General features: G+C 37.9%; 1 protein-coding gene across 1 annotated transcript; it reads right to left on the reverse strand.

Annotated features, from left to right (window-relative positions):
- Positions 1–1312: 1312 nt before the first annotated feature.
- On the reverse strand, positions 1313–10982 carry LOC105044729 (uncharacterized protein At5g01610). Its single transcript, XM_010922718.4, has 3 exons — positions 10757–10982; positions 8372–8426; positions 1313–1830 (listed from the first exon to the last, which is right to left on the reverse strand). Exons 1-3 carry the CDS (start codon positions 10841–10843, stop codon positions 1460–1462), a joined length of 513 nt encoding a protein of 170 aa, XP_010921020.1. The 5' UTR covers positions 10844–10982; the 3' UTR covers positions 1313–1459.
- Between the last annotated feature and the right edge of the window lie 3315 nt (positions 10983–14297).

A 14297-nucleotide genomic window follows, 5' to 3' on the forward strand; every position in this document is an offset into this window, starting at 1 on the left:
ATGCTGTTCTTTCTGCTAATTTTCTTGGTGTGGGCATGAAAGCACCAATGAATACACACAGGGTCAAACTTTCCGGATTAAAATTGCCACCTGGTGGTTTAGAGGGTCATCTCTTCGGTCAGTTTGTAGGTCTGGTATCCATCCACATGCACAAAGGCACTCCGTAAGGCCAGGCTAGGTGGAAAAAAAAAAAAAAAAAAACTAGGTGGTATATGATTGCAGGGATGTAGGAAAATCCTTGCCCCTGGAAAGTCTGCCACCATCGTTAACAACTTCATGATAATGCTGAAGTGAAAAGGCAGCATGTCTCTATGTTAAAATTGATTGAATTAGGCTGCGGATACAAGGAGAAAGATCGAGATTGATAACTGTTTTTTGAATTAGGAAATTACTGGTATTCTATAAGTTATCCCATGACATTAATTCGCATAGCACACATGATTTACCATCTGGTGAGTTAGATTGGACCTTCTAATCCTTTACACACAAGGAACTGGCTATGGAGCAGCACTTTGTTCTTGCTCTGCCAGTCCCCAATTGCCAGATACGACAGAGAACTAGTAATGGATCAGTGTTTGGTAACAGTGTTCTTGAGAGATTGCTCAGGCCGGTGGGGGGATTCTCATGAAACTAGCCTTCTCTGAATAACTGTGAGCAGTTCTAACGGCAAGCACGTCTCTGTTGGCTCGAGAGAATCGAATGGAATCATGTGTTGGTAGCGCAAGCTCCTCCAAGTAGAAGTAGATGGTAATGAACAAACTAGGAGGAAGAAAGAAGAAATCTTGAGGAAAATGCTGTGATGTTGATCATTTATACGAAGTTTCTCTGCCTATGTGAAGCTTTGGTGGTAACTCATTATTCCACCATCCATCCTTCATGGCGTTACTGTGTCTCAGTTTTTGCCAGTTGCAACACTGCGCAGCCCCAACGCACGATATTCCTGAAACTTGGGATCAAAAGAGAGAAACTGGCACTGCTGACTTCTTACAGTGCACAAGTCTCTTGCTTCACTTATGCTCATGCTGTAGATATCACAAGAGTAGGATGCCGAAATTTTAAACAGGTCCTAAAACAGTTTAGATACAGAGAGCAATTAAGCACTTAGAATGGTCCCTAAGGTTTAAAACCCGACAGCAATGAAAAGATTGACAAAGATAGCGAGCAATAGGTCTGCATAGCTTCCCTGCTTTAATACAGGAGCAGAAGTGCAGAACCGAACCTTGGTAAAAGAATAATAGCAGGAAAATGGAGTCAGGCAACAACAAATCTCATCCCCACTGCTGACGATAGGCAGCATCAGAAACCAACAAAGTTTATGAAACATGGAGGTGGTTGCAAGGGTGAATATCATAAGTTTCATACATTTGTGAGTTAAAAAGCTTCACTTTTCATAGATAACCCAGCCACAAATCCTAGCTCACATGGGTAGTTCACCACAAAGAGCCATTTCAATAGCAACTTAAAACTTGTCTACACTGATACCATCTCTGAGGACCTCATAAGCATCTCGGCTCCTGGTTTTCTTCACGCTGGAGGTAAAATTGACCTTTGATCCTTCAGTTGTGACGCCAGTCACTTTTGCCCAAACCAAAATTTTGGTCTTCATCCCCTCGATGTCCGCCAGCTTCCCCTTCTCTAGATATCCAGTCACACTGGTGAAAAAACGCAAGACAGAGGAGTCCTTGTAACCAACCTCACATACGGAAGGTATGAACACAGTAAGCTTCCCTGTCTCTTCGTTGAACTCATAGTTGGTGGCATCCCGAGGGAAGAGGCCCGCTGGCAAATCATACTCTCGCAGCAGATCAGGCAAGGGTTTCTGCATCTTTCCTAGAAGTATTTGTTATTCAGCGAGGCAAGTCAAACATAAGTTACAGCAAAAAGGAAAAGACAAAATGCAAAATAAAGCATCAAAGGGAGGATATGTCAAGCATTATGCATATTGAATTTCTCCCGGAAAAAAGGGCCTGACAAACAAAGAAAGTTTTTTTCTTTTTTTGAAAAAATTGACATATTCATAAAAGTATAAGCCAGGACAAAGAAGAAGAGAGGCAAGTCATCAGCACTACCATTCCCAAAAATCCACAGAGTAACAAGAAAAAATGATGTTTTCCTTTGACAGTTACAGCACTTTATTAGTTTGCAGTGGTCTAAGCCAAAATTTGGAGCAAAAATCAAGTTAGCCACAATTCATCAAACAATTTTCTGACGTCCCGAATCAAGTTTTCACTCAGGTTTTCGCTCAGGCAGTCATCATTTATCAATGACCTAGCTCATGGTAATCATGCAGTAGTGAAATCATTAAGCAATTGCAAAATTTAACATCCTGAATGGTGCCACCTTCAGTCCCACCAGAGTATGAGAGAAGCATCAGTTGCATGAAGAGAAGTTTATTGAAGGAAATACTAAAACCACCATGGTGCGGACACCAGAGCCATCAAAAATCGGCAACATGATTTAAGTTCGATTTGGATTGAAGAAGCCTCATTAAATTGATTCTACTTCAGTTATTTATTTTCAGTCAATAAATTTTAATGCATTTGGCTTTGGGTCCATAGGACCATACTTGGATTTGTCCACGTCAACTTTGGAGCCACCACTCTCCACATGCCAAGAGAAGAATATGCATGCCAGCATATGCCGTGCTCATGCCAAGTTGTGTCAAGCATCAAGCACCCACATGAAATTCCATTTCTTCCTTAGAATTCCTTAAGAGTTCTTGGCTACTTACTTATTTTGTTGAAGGCTGATTTCTTTCCTATGGTAGATTATAATGCTTTACTTTTTTGTGGAGGGTTGATTTCTTCCTTGTAAAAATAAGAGATTCCTAAACAAATAGGACCCTTAGAGTCCTATATAAATCCTTGTATCTTTCATGAAAAAAACAATGAATGATTTTACAAACTCCACAAATACTTGTGTCAATCGCTCCGAGAGGGAGAGGGTGTGAGACCCAAAATCGCCCCACAAGGGGAGGATGTGAGGCCCACTTTCTATCCTATTCCTTCTACTTAAGATTCAGTGTTCCTGCGACTCTGATCGACTCCACCATCTACCCACGCAAGCCTATTCCGTCAAGAGAAGATCTGTCTCCTCCAGAATTTTCATCTGTCGTGCTGAGAGAAGGAGTGATTTCTTATTCTACAGATCATATGCTGTCAAGGACCTTCGTTCCTTAACAGTTGATCTTTGATTTTTTTTTTTTAATCCGATGTTGGTAAAGACCTAGTTCTTTATCGATGGATCTGTTTGGTTAAAAGATTAAGAGCCCTAATCAGAGTAGTTTCTTAACTACTACGATCCGGATTCTTATCATCTTCTTGGATTTTTCTCACGGGTTTAATGTTTTATTTTCTCTCGTTCCATTCTTATTTCTTTTTTTTGCATCTACTCGTGAGCATGTTTAATTTCTGCTATCTGTTTATGAAATTTTCTATTACTAATTGTTTACTGATCTCTCGAATGGCATTCGTCTGTATCATTTAGATTGATCTCGCTTTAGTCTCGTATCAATCAATCACGCCTCCTGAGCAGAGTATAGGCAACTATACTGTCTGTCCTGGGAATAATGAGCCCCTGGCCGGACGTGATTTGTTGTTGATGAACAGAAGAGAGCTTGATTATTAGGATTGATTTTCTTTTTAGGATTGTCCCGCATCAATTTGGTATCAGAGCAGGTTGATTAGGGCTTTAGTTTAAATTCAGCAATTTAAATTTTCGCAAGTTAAATTTTTGTACTCTAAATTTCGTACTTTACTTTCAAGCATTTTAATTTTATTGCACCTTATTTCTGCATCTTAGAGTTGCATGACCACTAGATCAGGTACCTGGTACCAACATCCTACTTCCCCACCCAACACCAATATGGATCCCAATATAGCAGCCATCATTAATGCTCTGACTGAAAAGTTTGATGACATGAAAAATTTTATGAAAGCCATGGATGAGAGAATAGTGGTATTAGAAGAAGCTAGGCAGAAACAATCTGAACCTGAGTCTCTCCGACTACCTATAGGACAAAGAGGTAGGAATCTAGAACTTGATCGACCTATAGGGGCACGTCCGCACCATAACCAGTTCGATCAAGATGAGCATATTCTTAGGAATGTGAAAGTCGAAGCCCCAAGTTTTGATGGTTGTCTAGATCCGAGAGAGTACCTAGATTGGGAATCAGATATGGACCACTATTTTGGATGGTATGAAATGTCTGAAGCAAGGAGAGTTAGATTTGCTAGGATGAAATTGATGAGGCAAGCCCGACTTTATTGGGAAAGTGTAGAGCGTCTTCTCAATCAGAGAAGACAAGATCCGATAGAAACTTGGGATGAGATGAAAGAAAAACTCAGAGAGAAGTACCTCCCCACCTCTTACCAACAAAGACTTTTAGATCAATGGCAGAGGCTTACTCAAGGGAATAGATCAGTCACCGAGTATATCACAAGATTTGATGAATACCTCATGAGATGTGGAGTAGCTGAAGATAGAGTTGTTACCTTATCTAGATTTAGAGCTGGATTACGAGAGGATATTCAGCGTGAGCTCTTTCTGCGAGAGGTAACCACGTTGGAACAAGCTTATCAACTTGCCTTAGATTTTGAAAGATTTTCTAGATATTCGACTCCCCATCGTCCTGAACCCAACCGAGTAATCCCTTCTGGATCGAGACCTAATATTAATCAAACTCCTAGTAACGGACCTCCACTTACAAATACTATTGGGAGAAAAGAAGATAAAGGAAAAGGAGCTATAGGAGAGTTATCAAAAGGAAGTAGTTCTCGATCTCATTGCTTCAAGTGCCATGGTTACGGTCACTTTGCTGCACAATGCCCCAACCGATCATTATTCGTAGAAGAATTAGAAGGAGAAACTCTAAAAAATATTGAGGAGGAAGTTTATGAAGCTGATCCAGATTTAGCCGAGCAATTTGAGAGTACTGAGGACATCATAGGTTATGCCACACCTGAGTCAGACCTTAGGCTTGGAGTCGTTAGGTATGTCCTAGCCCAAACTAAGGAAAGTGAAGACTGGCGTAGGACCTCTATTTTCCATACCTTCATAAAATTTGACGATAAAATTTGTAAGGTGATCATTGATAGCGGTAGCTGTATCAACGCCATTTCCACCGACACGGTTAAGCGATTAGGATTAACTCCTGTAGATCATCCTAGTCCATACCGTGTGTCTTGGATTGATTCCTCCTCTATTCCCATCAAATTTAGATGCCGTGTGCCCATCCAGCTTCATTCCTATCAGGATCATGTGTGGTGCGATGTCTTACCCATGAAAGTCGGAAGTATCATATTAGGTCGGCCTTGGCTATTCGACAATGATGTTACGATTTATGGCCGTACCAACTCCTGTAGCTTTACTCATCAGGGTAAGAAGATCACGATTAATCCTTCCCCACCTAAGGCTACTAATAGAAAGATAGGCGATGGACCAAAAGAAAATCTTAAGAAGAAAAGCCTCAATCTGATAGGTGCTAAAGAATTAGAGACGATCATGAGTGAAGGATCACCAGTTTGGATGCTTGTTCGTGAGGATTCTAAGGTGGATTATCCTAAGAAAGTAGCTAGCCTTCTTACTGAGCTTCATGGTGTCTTTCCTGAGGATCTTCCAGATTACTTACCGCCTATGAGAAACATTCAACATGCCATTGATTTAGTTCCTGAATCTACCCTACCCAACTTGCCCCACTATAGATTGAACCCTAATGAGCATGCTGAGCTACAAAGACAAGTTGGAGAGCTGATAAAAAAAAGATTTGTGAGGGAGAGTTTGAGTTCTTTTGAAGTAGTTCATGGATATCAACCTAGAAAATCAATAGACCTCATCCCACTACCCATGCATACTAGGATTTCCGAATCTGCAGAGTCATTTGCACAGCATGTCAAGAGTCTGCATAAAGAGATCAGTAAAAAAATTAGTATGAGTAATAAAGTTTATAAACAGAATGCAGATTCTCATCGACGTGTTCAAGAGTTTGCAGAGGGAGACTATGTAATGGTTCGATTGAGGCCTGAACGGTTTTCCCTCGGAACCGTGAAGAAGTTACATGCCCGAGGAGCAGGTCCATTTAAGATCATAAAGAAAATCGGATCAAATACGTATGTTGTGGACCTACCTTCTGATTTTGGAATTAGCTCTACTTTTAACATTACAGCTCTTGTCGCCTATAAAAAAAAACCAACTCGGATACCTAGTGAGCCATTTGAGCCTGAACCAACCTTTGAGAGCGAACCTATCCCTGAGTGTCCACCAGCCAAAATGTCAGCAAAACACGATCAGATTGAGAAAATTTTGGATGAGCAGATCCTTTCCACCCGGAGTCGAGGCTATCAGCGGTATCTGGTCAGATGGCGAGGTCGATCGGAGTCTGAAGATACCTGGATCACTCGAGAAGAGCTGCAATGCATTGATCCCGATCTACTTGAGCGTCACCAGAACGGAATCGACCCACACTCGACAGGGTCGAGTTTTTCCCACCCCGGGAGAATTGGTGCGGACACCAGAGCCATCAAAAATCGGCAACATGATTTAAGTTCGATTTGGATTGAAGAAGCCTCATTAAATTGATTCTACTTCAGTTATTTATTTTCAGTCAATAAATTTTAATGCATTTGGCTTTGGGTCCATAGGACCATACTTGGATTTGTCCACGTCAACTTTGGAGCCACCACTCTCCACATGCCAAGAGAAGAATATGCATGCCAGCATATGCCGTGCTCATGCCAAGTTGTGTCAAGCATCAAGCACCCACATGAAATTCCATTTCTTCCTTAGAATTCCTTAAGAGTTCTTGGCTACTTACTTATTTTGTTGAAGGCTGATTTCTTTCCTATGGTAGATTATAATGCTTTACTTTTTTGTGGAGGGTTGATTTCTTCCTTGTAAAAATAAGAGATTCCTAAACAAATAGGACCCTTAGAGTCCTATATAAATCCTTGTATCTTTCATGAAAAAAACAATGAATGATTTTACAAACTCCACAAATACTTGTGTCAATCGCTCCGAGAGGGAGAGGGTGTGAGACCCAAAATCGCCCCACAAGGGGAGGGTGTGAGGCCCACTTTCTATCCTATTCCTTCTACTTAAGATTCAGTGTTCCTGCGACTCTGATCGACTCCACCATCTACCCACGCAAGCCTATTCCGTCAAGAGAAGATCTGTCTCCTCCAGAATTTTCATCTGTCGTGCTGAGAGAAGGAGTGATTTCTTATTCTACAGATCATATGCTGTCAAGGACCTTCGTTCCTTAACAGTTGATCTTTGATTTTTTGTTTTTAATCCGATGTTGGTAAAGACCTAGTTCTTTATCGATGGATCTGTTTGGTTAAAAGATTAAGAGCCCTAATCAGAGTAGTTTCTTAACTACTACGATCCGGATTCTTATCATCTTCTTGGATTTTTCTCACGGGTTTAATGTTTTATTTTCTCTCGTTCCATTCTTATTTCTTTTTTTTGCATCTACTCGTGAGCATGTTTAATTTCTGCTATCTGTTTATGAAATTTTCTATTACTAATTGTTTACTGATCTCTCGAATGGCATTCGTCTGTATCATTTAGATTGATCTCGCTTTAGTCTCGTATCAATCAATCACGCCTCCTGAGCAGAGTATAGGCAACTATACTGTCTGTCCTGGGAATAATGAGCCCCTGGCCGGACGTGATTTGTTGTTGATGAACAGAAGAGAGCTTGATTATTAGGATTGATTTTCTTTTTAGGATTGTCCCGCATCACACCACAGATAGGCTGTCGCATATAACAAATGGAGGCACCATGATGAGGCAGCAGTTTGGTGATCTAAGTCTTGGATAATACAGTACAAAGAAGTTCCAGGTTTTATTAATCTGAGAAAGAAAAGCTAGCTTTTAACGTTGGAAAGAAAGCTAGCTTTTAACTTTGGAAACAACCTTCATTGTAACCAGAAATGGCAGAAAAATGATTTACAGATTTAAATTGCGCTCATGAATGGTCATATGTTGAAAATTGTCATATACAAGAGAGATGCCATCAGATACATTAAAGGAACAAAGTAATCACAAACCCTATGATGCAACCATCTTCCCCAGACTAGATAATTTAGGTACATCTTTGGAGACTCAAGAAAGTGCAGTGGATAGCAAGGGGTTATATAATGAATTTCAATTTACATCAAAATAAAGATAAATGCAATCATCACCAATGAAAATCTAAAATAAAAACTCTTGCTTGAACACTGGATTTCATCTCATATAATATATACTATAAGAGAATATGTCTTTATGATACCGAAGAGAATGCACTACTTAACATGTGGAAACATTAAGAATGCAAATGCAATTGAGGACAGCAAATTGAAAAGATAAATGATGAAGAAGGATACTGCACCTTTGATTTTATTGACCAACCATTTTGCCCCTCCTTCAATGCTGCTAGAAAGTGACTGATTTCACCATTTTCAAAAGTTAATGTCAATACAAGACAATAGTTACATGGACACTTCAAATTTGCATTAGAATAGATAGCATGAATCCAGTGATGAACATAACATGACAAAATTTTCACAGCCAAACTTTATGCATTATCCAGAAATTATGACCTCTAATTGAGGAAAATAAATGGCTTTAATGGTGAAGTATGCAAGACTGATTGCTTCTGTAATATTCTTAGGGGGTGTTGGAGAAAAGAAACCTTCTCGGTGCAAGTATTTGATAGGTGTAACCATCATGTATAATACAATTAACAACAGTGGACTCCAGCAATTAATATGAAAGATTTTCCTTTGCAGCTCAGGAGACTATTTGATATCTTTTGACAAAATATTTGATTAATATTAATCACAAAAATGGGCAACAACAGCCAAGGACCATGGAAGAGAAGTGACTCTGACGTCATTATCCACAAGCTTACAAGGTACTAGAGTCAAGACACATTAAAGAGAGTTGCCTCACAAACTTGTGCAGAAATGTATTACCTGCTGAATCCAATTATTGTCATTTAGTCTGCCCAAATAAATCAGTTGGCAACCATGAACTAGTGTTTTATCATTATCCACAAAGGTGTATGTTCTTCTGTAAAGAAATTCTTGAGCTACTTGCAACTTTGCATCTTAAATCATCTCTCTTTATGTGAATCATGAATCAGTTCCTGGCCAGAAATTTTTCAAATTTAGCAAAACATTATGAATTACTGCAATTTTAACCCTATTTTTAGCCACCTCCCAATCAGCCTATCTTCCTTCTTTCCCCTCCTTACCGCTCCCCAAAATCTAGCAATCCCCTCTATCTCCTCTTATTCTCTCATCTAACCCTATTTTATACTCAGTTTTCACCTTTGATGGTATCATCCTCCATACTTATTGTAACAATTAGTAGTGCCAATCCAAGACATACTCACAAAGATCCACAATTTTAAAGAGTAGCTCTCATCTCAGCTCCCCAGGAATTCATGGCACCTGCATTTTCATAGAAGAAATACATCTCCTTAAAGATACATCTAACTGCTGTCGGCCGACAATAGCTACTTTAAATCTCTCCCCAGCAACTGTGTCAATGATGCAAATCATATGAACACCAACCTTGTCAAATGGCAAGGAGGGATGTAACAGTCATCTTGCAATAGGCATACCTATTTAACGTGCCATAAGAAAGAGGGAGATTCAGATTCTGTATGACAATCTTCTAGAAAATTTGAAAACACCATTAGCAGGATGGTGCCCAAGGCCTGAAAACGAAGTCAGGTGCTTATAACAGAAAGAGGAATTCTACAATGAGTCATGTCCATTGATAAACACTTCTCCCCTTTGATTCTTATAACCCTTAGTTCTTTCCTTCCTGCTGGTGAACTTCTATATTGACACAAGAAACATAAATTATCAGCATGTTTCTTGCCACTTTGGATATTGGCATACCTCATTAGCCTTTCCCAGACAAAATTTACAAATGATAAGCCTCTCTTCTTGTTTAGCAACAAACTCTACTAATGCCTTTTTCTTATATCCTATCAATACTTTTGGGTTCTATGTTAAGTATCACAAACTCTGACAAGTAAAGGGTGTCCCTAGAACCACTAAAGATATCCAGCACGTTAGTTTTCTTGAGTTGAATGGATTCCTTGTCCTCCCATATTAACTTAGAAATATGATCTATGGATGTCTTTTTGTCCAAAATCAGTCTTCACAGGAGGCATTAACTTAGAATTTGTTGAGCATCATATTCACTTTAGCATTCCTTCTTGCACCAACAATATTAGTTAATTTTCCATATTGATCCGTCATTAGTCGATGGGACCTTTGTACAACAACTTTCTGCTTAAATTACCTGCATTACCAATTTAATTGGCCAAATCTACTTCATAAATTGAAAGATCCTTGAGGGCAGCACTGACATCTGAACTCATCCATCCGAAACTTGAGCATTACGAGCATATCATGTTGAGCGGAACAAATTTATCTAGTCAAAAAAAAAAATTATGATAAACAATTCCTAGTTAAGACAAAAAACCGAGATCTCTACGCAAATTAGACCACAAAATTGCCAAAAAAAATAAGTTTTAATTCGAAATTAGACATCTCAAATGTTTTAAGAATTCACAACTCAGATACCCAAGTCCCCAAATCTATCGAAATTGCATCTCCCCCTTTTCTCCGATGATTAGTTCCAATCATTACCCGGATCGGGTGCGGAAAAAAACAACAGAAAAAAGCAACGAGAAGACCAAGTGGATTGCAAACCTAATTCTACGAGGGATAGGCGGACGAGGGTCAGATCTTACATTGATGTCGTCGCCGACGGAAGAGATCTCCTTGTTGGCCCTCTTGCTGAACCAGTAGCTCCCCACCTTGTTCAGTATCTGATCCATCTCTCTCTCTCTCTCTCTCTCCCTCTATTCTGGAGCGGAGATCTCGAGTTCCAAGCACCCCCCGTCCCTTTCTTTGCTTCGATGCAAAGAAAGTTTCACAAGGGAGAGCGCAGAAAAGGACTGTGGATCAATCCCGAAACCTAATCAAAATCTAGCGGTTGGACAGTGGGTAATTGCGCTATCGCCTACCCCATACCACCCACGTGTGCAACACACCAGCTATAATTCCCGTGCAAACGCGGCCCTTAAAAGTTTTAAATATAAAATAAGTGATGGAAAGATTTAAATATAATTTTCATCATTATTATTTTAATACAAATTTTACGGTCTTATTTTTTTTATAAAATAATGTAAAGTTTATTTGCTACATTAAATTTTAATCTAAATAAATTTTAGGTTTTGCTACTGCCAGTAAGTTATCATAAATTTGAACTCAAAAAATGTCAGATTCTTATTACGATAGAATTGTAGATATTATAAATTTTTTTCACTACAGAGTCGAGTAATATTTATTTAATTAAATATTAAAATTTTTATAATATGACTATGGTAAATTTTGAATTTGAAGAATCAAAAAATTTAGATATTTTTATATAGTTTAATGATTCAATGATAAATAAATATACCAACATATATTGCATAGCATCATTTCATAGGATGCTTTATATAATATATTATATTGAATTTATAATTTTTACATTGATGGATCATGAGAATATCAAAATATATATCTTTGATTATCCATGCATCTTCTTGGACGGCTACAAAATTTAGTTTTATTAAATTAAATTTCAATGATTCAATCAAAATATTTCCAACCCAGCTCAAAAAAAATTAATAAGAAAAAATATCATTTGTGAATGGTTAGAAGAATAAGAAAAAAGAGAAATCTAAAAATTATATTTATCCAATTAAATAAAGTAGTGGGTTAGGTATACTTTTCATTATAAGAAGAGTATCATTAATAAACTTAAAAACAGCATGATTCAACACAATTAAAATGGATATTTATCAGTATTAGTAATTTATACTTTTTTTTAAAAAAAAGTCAAGGGAGAGCCATTTTCATGCACCAAAAATCACTTGCAATCACATACTGCCTCATGATTATATATTTATATTTTTAGAGTGCAAATGCAACTTGATTTTTTTTTAAGATAAATTACACAAATACTTCTTCAAATTTAGACCAGTTGTATTTATACCCTCTATACTTTAAAAAATATCAAATAAACTTTTGAAGTTTTCAAAATATTCCGACAAGATCCTGACGATCACTTAACTATTGATGGCATCCGTTTGCCATTACAATGGATAAAAATGTCCCTCTATCACGGAGATTGTTTAAAATGGGTTTCGACCACGCCCCTCCCAATTTTAAGATTTTTTTTTCCTTCTTCACGGAAGAGAGGACTTGCACATCCTTTTCTTCCTCTTTTGTTTTCTTTATAGAATAGGGGAGCTCTTACTCCCCGTATTCCCAGTGAGGAGGCCCTCCCCCTAGCCGTCCACCACCCTAGCCGGAGGAGCAGGCCTCAACGATGCCGACCGATAAGGTCCGGTGACCGGCGATGGCCAAAATGGTAAAGAAAAAATCCAAAACAAAAAGAAAAAATAGAAAAAAATTTAATAGTTATTTTTTAAAAATTTTTCAGTAATTAATCAACAGAATTTTTGGCTTAGAATCCCATAGAAGAACAAAGGAGGAGGAGTGAGGAGATTACCTGGCTTTTGACGGGCTTTAATCATATTTTTTGGCAGCCAAAGCAAGCTTATTCCACCAGAAATCAGAACGAAAAGAGAAAAAAAAATTACTTTATGGATAGCTATCAAATTTATTGGAGGCTCGTTGCTTATTGCGAAAAGAGATTGGTAGGCTGCTAAAAAAAATTACTTTTTACGAAGAGACTTGATGATATGAAGGTGAACAAAATACATTAAAAGAAGAAAACAGCATTATCTTTGAAGAGGCCATGGCTCTAGAATATCTTTGCCTGATCTTCAAAAATTTCAGTGCTGAAAATGTATTAAAGTTACAATTGTTAAAAAATGATATGGACTATCTTTCTGGAGTTAGAAAAGAGCTTGCCCAGGTGAATAGACTAGAACTTGAAAACACACATCTCAAGGCCTCGGTAGTTGATTTGGAAGACTACAAAAGGCATTTGGCAATACTTGAGAACGATCTTGGTGCATGTAGAAGTGTCCGTGAACAACTGAACGAATGAATTGATTCAAAAAGGAATCCTTTAACAAAGAAAGACATGGAGCTGTTATAAGCAAATCAAAAGATCCAAGAAAGAGAATATGTGACAATAGAATTATGTCAAAGTATCGAGGGCCTTAAGTTGCACATTGATGAGGGTAAGTTGGCAAGAGAAGAATTCAGAAGGTTTTAGCTTGGCTTGACTATGTTTGAAAAAGCATTTTGAAGTATCACTATATAAAGAAAATATTCATAGAATCGAGCTAATCAAAGTGACGATTTCTAAAGAAAAAATATTATATCTTTTCTTCCAAGAGTTCAGAAGTTACAACAATTGCATGCCAAAGTTGAAGCACTTCAGAAAGTCATCATGGATACTGGAAATCATTTAAGGAAAGAAAGGTTTGATTCAAATGCTAATCTAGAAGTTGCAATGAAAAAAATTGAATGCTTAAAATCAAAGAGAACCTGAGATGATCAAATCACCAAAGTGAAGCATGAGCAAAACATGAAGGATATACAACTTTATCTTATTTCACATTCCTCACAATATGGAATTGAAAATAGTGTTGGTTCATATGTACAAAGAAAGACAGGAAATGCTAAAACTAATGTTAAAGGATTTGAATTTAGGGGGACAGCTGAAGGGGATCATAGCTAGCTGATTGAGATGACTCCATTGGAAACTATAAAGCATTATTTAGAGTATCATCAGATCAAAGCAATGGATGAAGGAAAAGGTAAGCAACCTATTTGCAAATTGTCGGATGAAAAAAAATTGAATGTCGACAAGCTGCAATTGTTCCATTTCTTGCTGAAATTTTTAAGATATTTATTTTTGCATTTGGAGTCTAACTTGTCCATTCATTGCCTAATTTTCAGAAAAAACTAAAAGCACAGCATTTTAACTAAAGATTTTCTTGAAACATCGAAAGATATCAGGCAACCATGAGTCAAGATGTCCTCCGAAGTAGTTTTCAGTTTGTTTAAAAGTTACGTGTGTAGTAATTTCTGATATCAAATATGCAATTTTCAAGGTATTTAGCTATCAAATATGCTATGGATGGGTATTATATGCAGTGATTAGGCTGTTCCATTATTATGTGATTTCTGAGAAGAAGAATACCAGCAGCGGAGAAGAAGGAAGAGATCAATTGGAGAGGAGAGAGAAGGAGGAGGATGAGGAAGAAGAGGCGGTGGAAGAATGGGCGAAGGTTAAGGAAACCACTATGAAGGAGGAGAAATGGA

This window comes from Elaeis guineensis, chromosome 5 (assembly GCF_000442705.2).
Source record: "Elaeis guineensis isolate ETL-2024a chromosome 5, EG11, whole genome shotgun sequence".
Lineage (NCBI taxonomy): Eukaryota > Viridiplantae > Streptophyta > Magnoliopsida > Arecales > Arecaceae > Elaeis > Elaeis guineensis.

Coding starts and splice junctions, on each gene's coding strand:
- LOC105044729 (XM_010922718.4), bottom strand. CDS start 10,843: ATGGATCAGATACTGAACAAGGTGGGGAGCTACTGGTTCAGCAAGAGG. Junction 8,427..10,756: donor CCGTCGGCGACGACATCAAT/GTAAGATCTGAC, acceptor TGGTGAAATCAG/TCACTTTCTAGCAGCATTGA. Junction 1,831..8,371: donor GTTGGTCAATAAAATCAAAG/GTGCAGTATCCT, acceptor AAATACTTCTAG/GAAAGATGCAGAAACCCTTG.